Genomic DNA, 17,782 nt, shown 5'->3' with positions numbered 1-17,782 from the left:
ACCATTTTTTAATAATATCTTTCCAATTCAAGAACTGCAATCATTTTTTCTGACTGATTGTAACATTTCAAAAATCTGACCAATGCACCACACACATACGTTCAATTTTTCCCCAATTATGAAAAAAATGATTGAAATCGCTGAAAAAATTGCTTGGGTTTATATATGAATAACATTATTAAGCTAGGTTACTTAATGGAGAAATAAATGTGGGTGACAATGAAGTGTAAACAGGATGAAGCTGGTTATTCACAGGATACACTTAAAGAGAACCAGAGATGAAGCAACCTCATGTATTTTACCTTATAAATCAGTGGGAACATGACAGTAAACACCTAATCTGCTCTTTGTTACATTGTTCTCTGTTTAATTTGCCTGTTATCACCTCTAAGATAAGAATCCCGACTAAGCAGTCGGTCTGGCTTTGCTACAGAATAATTATAGCTGAGACTGTGTTCTTTGCTGTCTTCAAGTCCAAGCCTGCCCCCTGCTGGCTTTGCTCAGGAATCATTATAGCTGAGTCATTATAGCAAAGCCAGACTAAATGCTCAGTCCAGGATTCTTATCTCAGCTAGATAACAGACACTTTTAGCAGTGAGGATGGAACAGAGAGCATGGTAAATGTTTTCTCTAATGTTCCCACTAATTTCTATGGTAAAATACACAAGGGTGCTTCGTCTCTGGTTCACTTTAAAGAGACTCCGTAACAAAAATTGCATCCTGTTTTTTTATCATCCTACAAGTTCAAAAAGCTATTCTAATGTGTTCTGGCTTACTGCAGCACGTTCTACTATCACCATCTCTGTAATAAATCAACTTGTCTCTCTCTTGTCAGACTTGTCAGCCTGTGTCTGGAAGGCTGCCAAGTTCTTCAGTGTTGTGGTTCTGCTATGAACTCCCCCTTCCAGGCCCCTGTATGCACACTGCCTGTGTGTTATTTAGGATTAGAGCAGCTTCTCTCTTCTCTCTTATCTTTTACAAGCTGGATAAATCGTCCTCTGAGCTGGCTGGGCTTTCACATACTGAAGAATTACAGACAAGGGCAAAGCTGTTTGTAGGAAGAAACAAGCAGCCTGAAACTTCAGTGCATGAGAAAAGGGGGAAAGAAACACACAAATCTCTTGAGATTCAAAAGGAAGGCTGTATACAGCCTGCTTGTGTATGAATGTATTTTGTATGTGTGGACATACTGTACATCAACCTACTTCCTGTTTTGGTAGCCATTTTGTTTGTTTATAAACAAACTTTTTAAAACTGTTTTTAACCACTTTTAATGCGGCGGGGAGCAGCGAAATTGTGTCAGAGGGTAATAGGAGATGTCCCCTAACGCACTGGTATGTTTACTTTTGTGCGATTTTAACAATACAGATTCTCTTTAACATTTGGTGCTCGGGCCTTTTCCTATGCAGCCCCTACTCTATGGAACTCACTTCCACAATCAGTACGAGAGGCTCCTTCTCTGGACAGCTTTAAAAAAAGGCTAAAAACTCACCTCTTTTCCCTAGCCTTTGAGACTGCATAATGCAGGGTCACAGCGCTTTGAGTCCCCAGGGAGAAAAGCGCTATATAAATATTATTGTTATTGTTAAACAGCCTTTGATATTGTCCCTGATCTGTGCATGTCTGCGTATAGAATTGACCTGAAAGCATGCAGTTTGTTTGAATAAAAGTGGAATTTCTCTGCGAAGTAAATGCACAAATAAGCACTTTTTTCTTGTACAAAACACCAGGAACCGCTGCAGAGTTACTAGGTATCCATTCAATCCAGTCAGTTACAATTTTGTTACGTTCCAATAAAGCAACTTCAAAAAAAAAAAAAAAAAAAAAGTAAGTGAGAGAGAGCTAGAGGCCCTGAATAGTTTGCAGCAGCTCACATTGCTGGGATGTTTTAGCAGGAGGCAGCCTGCTTTGTGTGCAGCAGCCTGTGGATGGCAGCAGGGGAGGCAGACGGCGGGCACAGTGCAGAGTGAGGAAGCTGCCCGGGCACAGCGCGTAGCAGGAGGGGAGGTGAGGCTGGAGACTCGGGTGTCTGCTAATGATGATGATGATGAGGATCGCTGCAGTCCTGCCAAAGGCAGCATCCGCCTGATGAGAAGGGACTATGGGAAACGGAATGTGCTCCAGAAGACAGAAGAGGATATTCCAGGCTCTCTCCTTCCTAGCAGTGGCCATTGCATTTATCTATGGGGCTCTGGTGAACTATGAGTTACAGAAGCAGCTGAAGAAGGCTGAGGCATTGGCACTGAAGTACCAGCAGCACCAGGAGTCGCTCTCAGCGCAGTTACAAGGTAGGTCGCCAGTTTGCACACGTACAAAAGTTTTGTTTCACTCGGGGCACGTAAGTGCTGCAGCTCGGGGTTGCACTGCAAGGCTCAGCAAAGCCAGGTGAGCCAACATCTGAGCCTACGTGCATAGACTGAAGAGGTATTAGCCAGGGGAGACTAGTATAAAGCTGCCCATGCACTTACAGATGGGCACCAGATGTGGCCAAGTGATCAGTCCTTCCACACAGATTCATTTAATAGACTTCAGCATGCAATCTATTGACAAATATACAGAGCCACAGCATTGCACTGTCTGATGCAGAGCGATGATAGGCCCTCGATCGATATCTAACATCCGCTGTGATTGATCGATGTGATTGATTTTCCCCTGGAATGTATCAGATTATTGATTGGGACAGTACCTTTGAGCATCTATTTCTAGCCAATTCCATCAGAGTGATCGAATCTGCTGGGAATCGATGGAAAAATTATAAAGTGTATGGCCACCTTTAGAAAGGGGATAGGTTAGTGGTAGACATTGCATAGGTTCAAACTAGAATTGGCCAAACGCATGCAGCTTTCTGATTGTAGATAGAGTTGTAACGGATACTGACAAATGTGGATGAAGTTGTGTGAGTCAGAGATTGGGTGAATTGGAATGTTTTCCTTTATAATGTGATCAGTCTGTAAAGTAGGCCACACAAGTTATTCCTTTTTTCAGTCAAGTTTCCTTTTTATTTAACAGTGTTTGTTCTTTTTTTTTTTTTTTTTTATTATTTACTGCTTCATTCAGCCTTCTGTTATTTCCTATGTCATGTGTTAGTGATTTTTTTTATTTTATTATTATTATATATTATCAACACCCCTTCCGCATGTATTGTACAGCACGACTATTTTGGCTCTTTAAAATGGGTAATCAGAAATTACACTCAGGATGGTCATACCTTGTCTCTTACTCTCATATTTCAACATCAAACCAATAAACGTTGATTCAGGCAATACTTTTAATGACTGACTGTACACAGTTTATTGCAAGCTTTGAAAACTTTATTTCTTCAGGCATAATACAGAACTGGATCATCAGAACCAGATCTGTGACCGTTTCTTTGTTAGCTAACGAAGAAGGTAAAATTCTGATCCAGTTCTGTATTATGCCTGAAGAAATAAGGTTTTTGAAAGCTTGCAATAAACTGTGTACAGTAGTCGTTTAAAAGTATGACCTAAGTCAATGTTTGTTGTTGGTATATATACTCTCCACAACACCGGACCATATTTTGCTTGATATCTTACCTCTGATCAATACTGACAGCACTTTTGATCCTGGCTAAATATGTTTTTTTTTTCCTGATCTATGCTCACCAAAATTATTGGAGGATAAATCAGAAATTAGCATGGGGGTTAATCAGATTTTGAGAGAGCGTAATTGACCAATTTGTCAGTGCATGAATCTTTTAACTTCAAATCTGCATCACCTTGTGTAACGTTTTAATGGGAGCCAATATGGTTGAGGTGACCCAGCAAAAAAGTCCAACACAAAATTCCACAAATGTGATTGGGTGCATAGCACCCAATCACACTGCTAGGCTTCAGAAAGTTCGCAGAAATAATAAGTCCTCACTTTTTGGGCAATTAGAATACTTCAAGTTGTAAATTGGAGAAATGTTCCCTTTGGACTTTTTCGCTGACTCACTCAAACCATACTAGCTCTGTTTGGTGCTAATTCCAGTGCCTGTAGATAAAAATCCCAGAGAAATCTTTAGTTATTTACAGGTCTATAGTTATGCCCCAAATAAATATTATCCTGCAAGCTGTAAAACGAAGGTCCTCAACCTAGGAGTTACTTACCTTGGTTAGTAGGTAATTGCACCTTTCCCTAAGATTATTCATAATAAGTTATAATAAATCAAACATGCATAACTGTCCTCAGACAGTGATGCTACTACTGCATAACTGTCCTCAGACAGTGATGCTATTACTGTATGTAGGTTGTAAGGCACTACATAAGATGTCAGTGCTCCAATGTACAGTGTTAACAAATCAATAGAAGTATTTTTAGATACTCAAAAGGATAATGATGGGAAAGAATAGATGCACAATTATGGACCTCTGGGCATTAGTCTAGTTTATGGGGCCCGGCAGGAAACCTCATAGGGAACAGTTCTCCAAATACAGCACCCTCTTACAGCACAAAGCGTTGTGATTGGCTGAATAGTGGGGGCGTAGTTAACTACACCTAACTGAAACCTAGCAGTTAAGAGGGTGCTGTGTACCCAATCACGTTGGTGGAATATCCCTGTGAGGACTCCTGCTCCGTCCCCTAAACCAAACGCCGTAAAAACAGCACAGAAGATTTGGGTGCAGCAGGCACCACCATAGGCCTTATTAGGAATTACAGCTATAGCAGCACTTGGTGAGTAATTTGGGTGGCGTCAAAAGACTGAGCAAAAATTACTACAAAAACACAAATTCGGCCACCAGCAATAGCTGGAAGTCGAATTCCCCCACTATCCATAGCATCCTGGAGGGGGAATAGTAATTAATGCTTCCGGGACTTGTGCAGGAGCAGAGTAAGCCATTTATCGGCTTTACTCTGCTCCCAAATCTTCCGGCGGCTGATTCATAGGCATGCCCCCTACTCTAGAGTAGTGCTGATTACTCTGTATGTATATTTATCTATTGTTTGAGTGTGTATGTGAGATAATGTTGCCCTCTTGTTAAAGGGAACCAGAGAGGATGAGATATACATACCTGGGGCTTCCTCCAGCCCCATACGCACGGATCGCTCCCACGTCGCACTCCTCCGCTGCCTGCATCAGCCGCCACCGGGTCCCGTCATTGCCGCGAGTCGGCAAGTCGGCCGGCGGACGCGGCCAATTCTCCGCATCACAGGGTGCTCTCCCCATACAGATACGCATGTGGCTGCTTACTGCGCAGCCGCATGCGTACATGTATGGAGGGAACCCCTGTGATGCGGACAATTGGCCGCGTCCGCCGGAAGTGACGGGCCCGGTACCGGCGGATCCAGGAAGCTGAGGACGGCGGCGTGGGAGCGATTCAGGCTTATGGGGCTGGAAGAAGCCCCAGGTATGTATAAAATCTTTTTCTTTTTCCACCCCCCGTTCCTCTCTGGTTCCCTTTAAATGCTATCTTTAACCACTTTAAGGGCCCTTTTCCACTTGCAGTCGCTAGCGTTCACGCTGAACGCTAGCGATTGCTGAATCGCAATTACCGGCGATTCCCCGACGTTCACGGCCGCGATTTTGCTATGCAATGCACTGCATAGCAAAATCGTGGCAAATATCGCTCCGCCGCGCGTTCGCGTAAAAAGCGAATCGCGGTAGTGGAAATGGCCTACCGCGATTCCTATGTTAAAAAGCAAACCGTAGCGATTGTAAAATCGCTAGCGGTTTGCATTTTTGCGATTCAGCCAGCGCAAACGCGCTGGTGGAAAAGGGCCCAAAGTGAACCTCCGGACTAAAAATCGACTCAGCAGCACTGAAAAGGCCTGGTGTTTCTTTAACAGTTTCATGGCATCAGAACTTGGTTTCTCTTATACAAGCCTCATTTTTAGCTGCACATAAAACTGCCCGGGCTTTTTTTTACATTTTGAATTTGACATTTGAAGCCTAGCGTGTGCAGCTGCTCCTTGTCACTTCCTTTCAACCAAAAATATGGCTGCCCCCATGACAAAGATGGCAGTCCCCATGAATCACAAACATGAATCAGGTAGAAGCAGGTAGAAAGGCAGTTGGCACTGCAGCAGTGTGTAGTCAACATGGAAAGGGATTAGGCAGGTAAAACACACCTCACCCACAGTGTTGTAACTTGCGTGCTCTGATCCAAGGGAAGTACAGACATGGAAGTAGGAAAAGGAGCAGGAATGATCGGCACTGCAATGTACATTTATTCTTCAAAAAGTGAGGCACAGTCCGAATGCATAAATACAAAACTGTAGTGCAGCATACATGGACATAGCGGTGCTCAGAGGTGTGATGGTGACGGTGGGTGCTGGGCACTACTCGCCTGATGGCCGTTTCGCGCTTCTATGGAGGCTGGAGCACCACTAAAGATGGCCGCCAGGTCCGGCCGCGCAGTTCTCATTGCTGCAAATGCGGCTGCACAGCACTACGTCCTCCCCAGCTCCGACCTCTTTACCGGCAGTCTTGCGTGCATAAAACACGCGAGACTGCCGGGAAAGAGATCGGAGCAGGGGGGAGGACGTAGAGCTGCGTAGCCGCACTTGCGGCAATGAGAACTGCGTGGCCGGACCTGGCAGCCATCTTTAGTGGGTAACTAAGGACGACCCGAGGGATCGGTTCGGACCCCCCCCCCCCAAGCCTGGACTTTAAATAGAAACGCCTGCGGAATGAAAGGGGGGATGCGGATGGCGTCCCCCAAGGGTCATAAAGCAGCATAGGTATTTAACTTTTTTTTTTTTTTTTTTTGCTTATTCGCCTCGAAAGTCCTTTAAGTGGTTAAAGTGTACCAGAGACTTAGAATAAAAAGATTTGATACTTACCCGGGGCTTCCTCCAACCCATAAGCATGTGCGAGTCCCTCGCCATCCTCTGCGCATGTGCAGACTTCCTGTGCATGCGCAGAAGACCCCGACTGACGCGACTGAGCCAGTTACTGGGGCTGATTGCGGCTAAACGGCAGACCGCGTGACGATGGTGAGGGACTCGCACGTGCTTATGGGGCTGAAGGAAGCCCCGGGTAAGTATCAAATCTTCGTTATTGTATGTCTCTGGTTTCCTTTAATAAAGGAGAATATGAAGTATTGCTGAAAACAGTGCTTGAAGATCACTGGGACCAAATTGTGAAGGTACCTATGGCGATCCAATTTAAAATCGATCGGTAATGATTGTTCAGCCCACCAATGAAGGGGAAAATAAGCAATCCAATCAGAATAAAAGGAAAGTACGGAAATTTGAATTGAAAGAATGATCGATCGTCTATCAGCAGCATTGAAGAGACACTGAAGCGTAAAAAAAATATTATGATTTGTATGTGTAGCACAGCTAAGAAATAAAACATTACGATCAGATACATCAGTCTAATTGTTTCCAGTACAGGAAGAGTTGAGAAACTCCAGTTGTTATCTCTATGCAAACAAGCCATTAAGCTCTCAGACTAAGTTAGTTGTGGAGAGGGCTGTTATCTGACTTTTATCTCAACTGTTCCTGGACTATTTACTTTTCCTCTGCTAGAGGAGAGGTCATTACTTCACAGACTGCTCTGAAAGACTCATTTTGAATGCTGAGTGTTGTGTAATCTGCACATATTAGAGAATGATGCAATGTTAGAAAAAACACTATATACCTGAAAATAAAAGCATGAGAATATTTTCTTTGCTGCTAATCTTCTAGTCATTTTTCATAGTACACAACCAATTCACTATATCATATTTTTCGCTTCAGTGTCTCTTTAAAAGTATCCAATCTGGCAGATTGTACTTTTTATGGGCACCTTAGGAAGCCAGTTTTCCCCACTTTTGTTAAGCATTTGTTTGGCGTAACTATTGGCGTTTGTCTATCAATAGGCCTGGAACCCACCACAAAACGATATCGCTAATCGTAATCGCTAGCGTTTTGTATGAGCGGTTTCCAAGTGATTTCATGAGCATTTTCAGTAGCGATTTTAAAAAGTCTATTCAATTTACCAGCGGTTGTGTAGCGATTAGCGTTTTTAATTCTGATTGGTCCTTTTAATGAATTTTGTTAGTGTGCAGTAACTTCAAAACGCTAGCAAAATCGCTCTGTGCAGGTTTTGATGAGCGATTTATGCCAGTGTTTATATACTTTACAATGCAGAAATGCTAATCGCTGGCTGGGCATGCGGGCTGGCTGGGCAGCGGGCTGGCTGGGTACCTGGCTGGGCTTTCGGGCTGGCTGGGCAGCGGGCTGGCTGGGTACCTGGCTGGGCAGCGGGCTGGCTGGGCATGCGGGCTGGCTGGGTCCCTGGCTGGGCATGCGGGCTGGCTGGGTACCTGGCTGGGCATGCGGGCTGGCTGGGTACCTGGCTGGGCATGCGGGCTGGCTGGGTACCTGGCTGGGCAGCGGGCTGGCTGGGCATGCGGGCTGGCTGGGTCCCTGGCTGGGCATGCGGGCTGGCTGGGTCCCTGGCTGGGCATGCGGGCTGGCTGGGTCCCTGGCTGGGCATGCGGGCTGGCTGGGTCCCTGGCTGGGCATGCGGGCTGGCTGGGTCCCTGGCTGGGCATGCGGGCTGGCTGGGTACCTGGCTGGGCTGGCTGGGTACCTGGCTGGGCATGCGGGCTGGCTGGGTACCTGTCTGGGCAGTGGACTGGCTGGGTACCTGGCTGGGCATGCGGGCTGGCTGGGTACCTGGCTGGGCATGCGGGCTGGCTGGGTACCTGGCTGGGCATGCGGGCTGGCTGGGTACCTGGCTGAACATGCGGGCTGGCTGGGCAGCGGGCTGGCTGGGTACCTGGCTGGGCATGCGGGCTGGCTGGGCATGCTGGCTGGGCATGCTGGCTGGGCATGCTGGCTGGGCATGCGGGCTGGCTGGGTCCCTGGCTGGGCATGCGGGCTGGCTGGGTCCCTGGCTGGGCATGCGGGCTGGCTGGGTCCCTGGCTGGGCATGCGGGCTGGCTGGGTACCTGGCTGGGCATGCGGGCTGGCTGGGTACCTGGCTGGGCATGCGGGCTGGCTGGGCATGCGGGCTGGCTGGGTACCTGGCTGGGCATGCGGGCTGGCTGGGTACCTGTCTGGGCAGTGGACTGGCTGGGTACCTGGCTGGGCATGCGGGCTGGCTGGGTACCTGGCTGGGCAGCGGGCTGGCTGGGTCCCTGGCTGGGCATGCGGGCTGGCTGGGTCCCTGGCTGGGCATGCGGGCTGGCTGGGTCCCTGGCTGGACATGCGGGCTGGCTGGGTCCCTGGCTGGACATGCGGGCTGGCTGGGTCCCTGGCTGGGCATGCGGGCTGGCTGGGTCCCTGGCTGGGCATGCGGGCTGGCTGGGTCCCTGGCTGGGCAGCGGGCTGGCTGGGCATGCGGGCTGGCTGGGTCCCTGGCTGGGCAGCAGGCTGGCTGGGTCCCTGGCTGGGCAGCAGGCTGGCTGGGTCCCTGGCTGGGCATGCGGGCTGGCTGGGTCCCTGGCTGGGCATGCGGGCTGGCTGGGTCCCTGGCTGGGCATGCGGGCTGGCTGGGTCCCTGGCTGGGCATGCGGGCTGGCTGGGTCCCTGGCTGGGCATGCGGGCTGGCTGGGTCCCTGGCTGGGCATGCGGGCTGGCTGGGTCCCTGGCTGGGCATGCGGGCTGGCTGGGTCCCTGGCTGGGCATGCGGGCTGGCTGGGCATGCGGGCTGGCTGGGTACCTGGCTGGGCATGCGGGCTGGCTGGGTACCTGTCTGGGCAGTGGACTGGCTGGGTACCTGGCTGGGCATGCGGGCTGGCTGGGTACCTGGCTGGGCATGCGGGCTGGCTGGGTACCTGGCTGGGCAGCGGGCTGGCTGGGTCCCTGGCTGGGCATGCGGGCTGGCTGGGTCCCTGGCTGGGCATGCGGGCTGGCTGGGTCCCTGGCTGGGCATGCGGGCTGGCTGGGTCCCTGGCTGGACATGCGGGCTGGCTGGGTCCCTGGCTGGACATGCGGGCTGGCTGGGTCCCTGGCTGGACATGCGGGCTGGCTGGGTCCCTGGCTGGGCATGCGGGCTGGCTGGGTCCCTGGCTGGGCATGCGGGCTGGCTGGGCATGCGGGCTGGCTGGGTCCCTGGCTGGGCAGCAGGCTGGCTGGGTCCCTGGCTGGGCATGCGGGCTGGCTGGGTCCCTGGCTGGGCATGCGGGCTGGCTGGGTCCCTGGCTGGGCATGCGGGCTGGCTGGGTCCCTGGCTGGGCATGCGGGCTGGCTGGGTCCCTGGCTGGGCATGCGGGCTGGCTGGGTCCCTGGCTGGGCATGCGGGCTGGCTGGGTCCCTGGCTGGGCATGCGGGCTGGCTGGGTCCCTGGCTGGGCATGCGGGCTGGCTGGGTCCCTGGCTGGGCATGCGGGCTTGCTGGGTACCTGGCTGGGTACCTGGCTGGGCATGCGGGCTCTCTCTCAACTGTTCCTGGACTATTTACTTTTCCTCTGCTAGAGGAGAGGTCATTACTTCACAGACTGCTCTGAAAGACTCATTTTGAATGCTGAGTGTTGTGTAATCTGCACATATTATAGAATGATGCAATGTTAGAAAAAACACTATATACCTGAAAATAAAAGTATGAGAATATTTTCTTTGCTGCTAATCTTCTAGTAATTTTTCATAGTACACAACCAATTCACTATATCATATTTTTCGCTTCAGTGTCTCTTTAAAAGTATCCAATCTGGCAGATTGTACTTTTTATGGGCACCTTAGGAAGCCAGTTTTTCCCACTTTTGTTAAGCATTTGTTTGGCGTAACTATTGGCGTTTGTCTATCAATAAACAGTCTCAGGCCTGGAACCCACTACAAAACGATATCGCTAATCGTAATCGCTAGCGTTTTGTATGAGCGGTTTCCAAGTGCAGTGTTCTCCCCAGAATTTTTTTCCAGCCGGGTGGCATGAAAAAGTAGCCGGGTGGGTCGGCACGGGGAAATTTGGCGGCGTGCGTAAGTTACCAGAGCACGCTATGCTGCACTACCGCAGCCTAGCGTATGCTCGTCTCTCTATCGCTGTCCACTTTTACCATTTAGTTTCCAGTTGCATTGGTTGTGGGGTATTGCAGATAGTGTGCAGGGGCCACATATAATCAATTTATTATAGGAAATGTCCAAGGAGTTAAACAAAGATCTACTTACCAAGGGGGCATTCTCCAGCCCCTGGCAGCAGTCTTGTGCCCTCGCCGCAGCTTCGGTGTCCCGGTATCTCCTCCGTTTCAGATGGCAACCCTGTCTGTCTGGCATCTACTGCACCTGCGCAGAACGCTGACACCAGGTGCAGTAGATGCCGACCTGGCGAAGTCGGTATCTCCAACGGGGAGGATCCCGGGATGCCAGAGCTCAGGCGAGGGCGCAGGATGGCTGCCAGGGACTGTAGGAAGTAAACCTTTGTTTACTAACTCCTAGGACACTTCCTTTAATATATTATAATCATTATATGTAGCCCTTGCACACTATCTGCAATATCACATGACGCCCCATTTACCCTCCCAGCAGCCCCCTCCCCCCGGCGATATCATGCACATCAACCCATATCCATGGTCAGTGAACATAACAGCCTGCAGATTGCGTATACAGTATATATAATCACAGCCCGCACATAAAATTTGATCACAGCCCGCACATAAAATTTGATCACAGCCCGCACATAAAATTTGATCACAGCCCGCACATAAAATTTGATCACAGCCCGCACATAAAATTTGATCACAGCCCGCACATAAAATTTGATCACAGCCCGCACATAAAATTTGATCACAGCCCGCACATAGAATTTGATCACAGCCCGCACATAGCAGCCCGCACATAACATTTGATTCAGCTTCAAGCCGACAGTGAGCTGTGTGCATACCTGTCTCCCCGTCTCTGCACAGCTCACAGACACACGGCTCTGCAGTCGGCGGCCAGCGCGACATCTCGCGCTTCCCGGCGAGCTGGTGCTGTGATTGGCTCAGCGCATAAGAGCCAATCACAGCACCAGCTCGCCGGAAAGCGCGAGATCTCGGAAGCAGGAGAGAAGCAGCGCATCCTGACAGCCGAGCACTCGTTAGCGGCGAGCGCTGCTCACGGTGACAGGGACACAGCGTCACAGTGACAACGGGGCATGCAATCTCACCAGCCGGGCGGTAATTAAATTTACCCGGGCGCTCCGCCCGGCTGATTGATCCTAGGGAGAACACTGAAGTGATTTCATGAGCATTTTCAGTAGCGATTTTAAAAAGTCTACTCAATTTACCAGCGGTTGTGTAGCGATTAGCGTTTTTATTTCTGATTGGTCCTTTTAATGAATTTTGTTAGTGTGCAGTAATTTCAAAACGCTAGCAAAATCGCTCCGTGCAGGTTTTGATGAGCGATTTATGCCAGTGTTTATATACTTTACAATGCAGAAATGCTAATCACTGGCTGGGCATGCGGGCTGGCTGGGCATGCGGGCTGGCTGGGCATGCGGGCTGGCTGGGCATGCGGGCTGGCTGGGCAGCGGGCTGGCTGGGTACCTGGCTGGGCATGCGGGCTGGCTGGGCATGCGGGCTGGCGGGGCAGCGGGCTGGCTGGGTACCTGGCTGGGCAGCGGGCTGGCTGGGTCCCTGGCTGGGCATGCGGGCTGGCTGGGTCCCTGGCTGGGCATGCGGGCTGGCTGGGTCCCTGGCTGGGCATGCGGGCTGGCTGGGTACCTGGCTGGGCAGCGGGCTGGCTGGGTCGCGGGCTGGCTGGGTCCCTGGCTGGGCATGCGGGCTGGCTGGGGAGCGGGCTGGCTGGGTCCCTGGCTGGGCATGCGGGCTGGCTGGGTCCCTGGCTGGGCATGCGGGCTGGCTGGGTCCCTGGCTGGGCATGCGGGCTGGCTGGGTCCCTGGCTGGGCATGCGGGCTGGCTGGGTCCCTGGCTGGGCATGCGGGCTGGCTGGGTCCCTGGCTGGGCATGCGGGCTGGCTGGGTACCTGGCTGGGCATGCGGGCTGGCTGGGTACCTGGCTGGGCAGTGGACTGGCTGGGTACCTGGCTGGGCATGCGGGCTGGCTGGGTACCTGGCTGGGCATGCGGGCTGGCTGGGTACCTGGCTGAACATGCGGGCTGGCTGGGCAGCGGGCTGGCTGGGTCCCTGGCTGGGCATGCGGGCTGGCTGGGTCCCTGGCTGGGCATGCGGGCTGGCTGGGTCCCTGGCTGGGCATGCGGGCTGGCTGGGTCCCTGGCTGGGCATGCGGGCTGGCTGGGTCCCTGGCTGGGCATGCGGGCTGGCTGGGTCCCTGGCTGGGCATGCGGGCTGGCTGGGTCCCTGGCTGGGCAGCGGGCTGGCTGGGCATGCAGGCTGGCTGGGTCCCTGGCTGGGCAGCGGGCTGGCTGGGTCCCTGGCTGGGGAGCGGGCTGGCTGGGTCCCTGGCTGAGCATGCGGGCTGGCTGGGTACCTGGCTGGGCATGCGGGCTGGCTGGGTCCCTGGCTGGGCATGCGGGCTGGCTGGGTCCCTGGCTGGGCATGCGGGCTGGCTGGGTACCTACCTGGCTGGGCGAGCTGGCTCCTGGCTGGGTAGCTGGGCTGCAGTTGTCAGCGGCTCCTTCGCTTGTCTCCCCGGCTTTCCCCGAATCACTCCCGCCCTCCAGCAGAGTGGCAGCTGTAGGCCAGGACGTGATCCTGAACTCTGCATGCCGCCGCCTGGTCTAGTGACGTCACTAGACCAGGCGGCGGCATGCAGAGTTCAGGATCATGTCCTGGCCGGCCGCTGCCACTCTGCTGGAGGGGGGGGGTGAGCGAGTTCCCCTCATCTGTAGGTGCGCTCCCCCCATGACATTGCCATCCACCACATGATCTATAGGTGGCCGCCCCCCCCCCCCCCCAGGACCCGCCCATGGCACCGGCCCAAGGGTGCCTCTTAATAGATACGGCCCTGGTGCCGGAACCCCAGCTTGCACTCACTGTTGTCCTAATACGGCCACCTTGACAAAGGGGGTCCTTTGAGGCCCTGAAATGTTATTATAGGATGTCACACATCTACCACTTGGCCTACACTGAGTAAAGATGTTAAGTCAGATACAAATAATTGTGGCTTGCATTCAGATTTCATGCAAATCATATGCAGCTTGAAATCAAACCTATGAAAATCAACATGAGTTTATTATGATCGATCCGATTTTTCAAATGCTTATATTTTGCATGAAGTTATAAAGTAAGCATGAATGATGCTCTTTGACCTCTGAGGATAGTATGAGGTCTCTCACTTCTCTCTGAACATTACATGTGGTTAATTGGATTTGGAAAGTTAATGATTGATACCTGACAGCTGGTTCAATAATCAACTGTCAGGCAATTAATCACTAGTTTCTGAGTCAGCCCAGGGGAATTCCACTTCCTGTAAAGCTGAAATTTGCTCATCCCTGCTGGAAACCCTGAGCCTGCAGAAAATTGCTTAGATTATCCAGCATACTGTTAAAATCTCTGGGAGCAACTACTTGTTTGAGGAAAAGCCTTGCTCACAGTGGTGAGTTGCAGTGCGATGTAACAGCTGCTTTGTGGCTTACTGCAACGTTCACAGTGTGACTGGGTTGTGGCATTACCACTAAATGCAAGTGTTGACAGCTACCGTAAGGAATATTTTTCATTAACTGTATGCTTCACTGTATGCGACACAATGCAGCTGTAGCGTAGGGTACTACTTTTTCGTTCCATTGCGTTTTTGTCATGCAGGCAAAGCAACATTCCCTTGTGAACCTTCTTTTCCACAGACAGCTGAACTGCTAGCTTGTCCAGCAGTTCAGCCACTCGGCTGCCGGCCACAAGCATCGTTCAATCATTGTCCCCTTGCTTGCTTCCTTTGCTCGCTGGGCTGAGGACTTGGTCCTTGCTTCCCTCGCACAACTTTTATTTTAATTATATGTCCACTTGGATAGTGGCGATTGCATGACATAAACCTCGCCTAATCCCGATTTACCCTAACCCTAGTTCCCAGCCTGAGGCCCAGCGAGGGTAGCCAGCGGGCAATATCCACTATCAAAGGGGACATATTGCTAGAATAAAAAGTTGTCCCAGTGAAGCAAGGGCCTACCCTGCAGCCCAACAAGCGAAGCAAACGGGCAAGGGGCCAATGATTCCAGCAAAGCAAGTTATTTCAATAAAATGCATAAATAACAAAATTAAAATGAATAATTGACAATATCCTTAAAGGGGAACTGAAGAGTGAGGTATATGGAGGCTGTCATGTTTATTTCCTTTTAATCAATACCAGTTGCCTGGCAGCCCTGCTGGTCTATTTCTCTGCAGTAGTATCTGATTAAAACCAGAAACAAGCATGCAGCTAGTCTTGTCAGATCAGACTTATAAGTCTGAACCACTGAAACACCTGATCTGCTGCATGCTTATTCAGGGGCTATGGCTAATAGTATTAGAGGCAGAGGATCAGCAGGGCTGCCAGGCAACTGGTATTGTCTAAAAGGAAATAAACATGACAGCCTCCATATACCTCTCTCTTCAGTTCCCCTTTAAGGCTGCTTTCACGGTGGGACGTTACAGGCGCACGTTAGATCTGACAATAATGTCAGAAACACATGATATGCTGCATGCTTGTTCAGAGTCTATGGCTAAAAGTATTAGAGGCAGAGGTTCAGCAGGACAGCCAGGCAACTGGTATTGTTTAAAAGGAAGTAAATATGACAGCCTCCATATCACTCTCGTTACAGTAGTCATAGAACAGAATAAAAAATCCTATAATAATCCTAATATTTGTACAGTGCTTTTCTCCTGTTGGACTCAGTGCTCAAGAGCTGCATCATTAAGGGCGTGCTCAAGGGTCCACCCTGCAGTGTTAGGAAGTCTCTTGCCCTAGGATTTCTTACTGAATAGGCACTGACCCTAGCCAGGATTTGAACCTGGAAAATGCAGGTTAACATACCAACGCAGGCGTTTATTTCTATGTGTGTCCTGGCTGCACTGGAAAATGCAGTAAATTGCACATAGATGTCTATAGTGTGATTGAGCCCTGGAACATGGAGCGCTTTTCCTTCCAAATTGTCACACACTTCTCAGTGTTGGGCAGCACTGGACTGTGACCATCAAAGGCCTGGGAAAGTGTTTGCAGATGATCTGGACACTTCATCTGCTTATCTGAAAGGAATGTCCCAGAGCAATCCTACCTCTAAAGTAAACTTCAGTCTCCTGCTCCTCCTCCCCCTTTAGGCTAACAGACATGTACGTATTATTCTGGAAAGGAACACCACATCCAAGCCAGCAGTTACTAGCACACCCTTCAAAGCTGTTACATTACACACATTTCACTTCCTTCTGTCTCTAGTCTTTAATTAAACAGCACAGTTACAATATAACGTTTTCTTTGGAACACTGTAAAAGTTATACAGTAACTTTTGACTGATCTTTGAATTTGAAATAATTAAAATAGTCTTGACCAGAAATGAGGCTAAAGGTGGCCATACACTGGCCCGATTTGCACCCGTTTCGACAGCAGATTCGATCACTGGGATCGAATCTGCTGCCAATCGTTCACGCTACACGCCAAATTTCGATCCTTTCCGTCCGATCCCGTCGATCACGCCGAGCGGAAAATAACCGTCGATCGCCCGCGGGTAAAGAGCGCATCGCTAGCGGCGTTCGAGTGCCCGACGACCACCGCAATAGAGCCGCAATACATTACCTGCTCCGCCGGCAAGACTCCCGGGTCTCCGCTCTTCTCCGTCTCCGTCTCCGCTCTGGTCTGGTCTCCGGCATGCTTCCCTTCTTCCTGTCCCGGCAGGAAGTTTAAACAGTAGAGGGCGCTCTACTGTTTAAACTTCCCCCAGACAGGAAGAAGGGAAGCATGCCGGAGACCAGAGCAGACCAGAGCAGAGACGGAGAAGAAGAGCGGTGACCGGGGGCAGTCGCACGAGCGGAGCAGGTAATGTATGCGGGCGGGGGGAGCGGCGGCAGCACCACCACAACAGATTGTGATCGGTTTCAGGCTGAAATCGGTTCACAATCTGTTTGCAGTAAAGGTAGCCATACGATCCTTCTCTGATCAGATTCGATCAGATAGGGATCTGTCTGTTGGTCGAATCTGATGGCAAATCGACCAGTGTATGGCTACGTTAAGATTTGACTACATCATTACTTGCTTCACAGGAAGTGGGACTACTATTGACAGAACTGAAACTTTGCACAGGGCTGATCAGCAGTGGAGTAGCAATAGGGGTTGCAGAGTTCTCGACCACACTGGGGCCAGAGGGGCCCTTCCTCAACTGCAGTATTAGTACTTTTTATTATGTGTGATTTTGGAAAATACACAAAGAGTTTGCTCCCAGCCTGAACCTTCTAAATCCGATTAGTCAAGTGCAAAGATCCAGTTCAGCCCAGGGAAACCCAACCCTTGCTTGGTGTAGAGCAAGAGAAACTGCCTTGTCCAAATTTCACTCTAGTTGTCAAATAATGAATGGAACATTTTTTTGTTTCTGTGATATAGTACAAACCTGAAACACAAAGTTCAATGGAAATTCCTCTGTTGAGAAAACCTCAGTGCTTTATGCTGGGAATACACGGTTCATTTCTGGCACTCGATTCTCCTCTTGATTGTTTTTGCCGCTCGATTCTGCAGTCTATTCTCTTATCTTCAGCTCGTTTTTCTTATCTTTTTCCATTCATTTCGATCAGAAATCGAGCGGGAGATCGGACATGTTGGAAATTATCTATCGAACCATCTAATCGCCTCAAAAACAGTGTATTCCCAGCATTATAATTTGGCTGTGTGTTGTACAAACATTCAGGCCGGTTTCACACGGTATATCTGCGGGTGTGGGGTGGTGCTCCCTGCAGATGAGGTGCGGCCGATGGCCAAGCAGGAAGTGATGCTCACTTCCTGTGGCCGATTTGATGACGTGCGTGGAAGTGTATTGCTAAAATGCACTTCTTCTGCGCATG

The 17,782-nt window shown here is 50.5% G+C and overlaps 2 protein-coding genes across 3 annotated transcripts in view; both read left to right on the top strand.

Annotated features, from left to right (window-relative positions):
- The first annotated feature begins 1,843 nt into the window (after nucleotides 1–1,843).
- The window catches only part of GOLIM4 (golgi integral membrane protein 4), a 171,557-nt gene continuing 155,618 nt past the window's right edge, over nucleotides 1,844–17,782 (top strand). For both annotated transcript variants that reach the window (XM_068280966.1, XM_068280965.1), the window contains exon 1: nucleotides 1,844–2,288. In XM_068280966.1, coding sequence (XP_068137067.1) covers nucleotides 2,102–2,288 — 187 coding nt within the window. In that variant the 5' untranslated portion in view covers nucleotides 1,844–2,101. The remainder of the gene's footprint in view (nucleotides 2,289–17,782) is intronic.
- Nucleotides 6,934–17,782, top strand: part of LOC137571060 (uncharacterized) — a 60,266-nt gene continuing 49,417 nt past the window's right edge. The window contains exon 1 of the mRNA XM_068279746.1: nucleotides 6,934–6,979. Within this exon, the coding sequence (XP_068135847.1) occupies nucleotides 6,934–6,979 (46 nt within the window). The remainder of the gene's footprint in view (nucleotides 6,980–17,782) is intronic.

The sequence above is a fragment of the Hyperolius riggenbachi genome, chromosome 4 (genome assembly GCF_040937935.1).
Source record: "Hyperolius riggenbachi isolate aHypRig1 chromosome 4, aHypRig1.pri, whole genome shotgun sequence".
Taxonomy (NCBI): domain Eukaryota; kingdom Metazoa; phylum Chordata; class Amphibia; order Anura; family Hyperoliidae; genus Hyperolius; species Hyperolius riggenbachi.
Note: the sequence above shows the minus strand (reverse complement) of the source record. Positions and strands in the feature narration are given on the sequence as shown.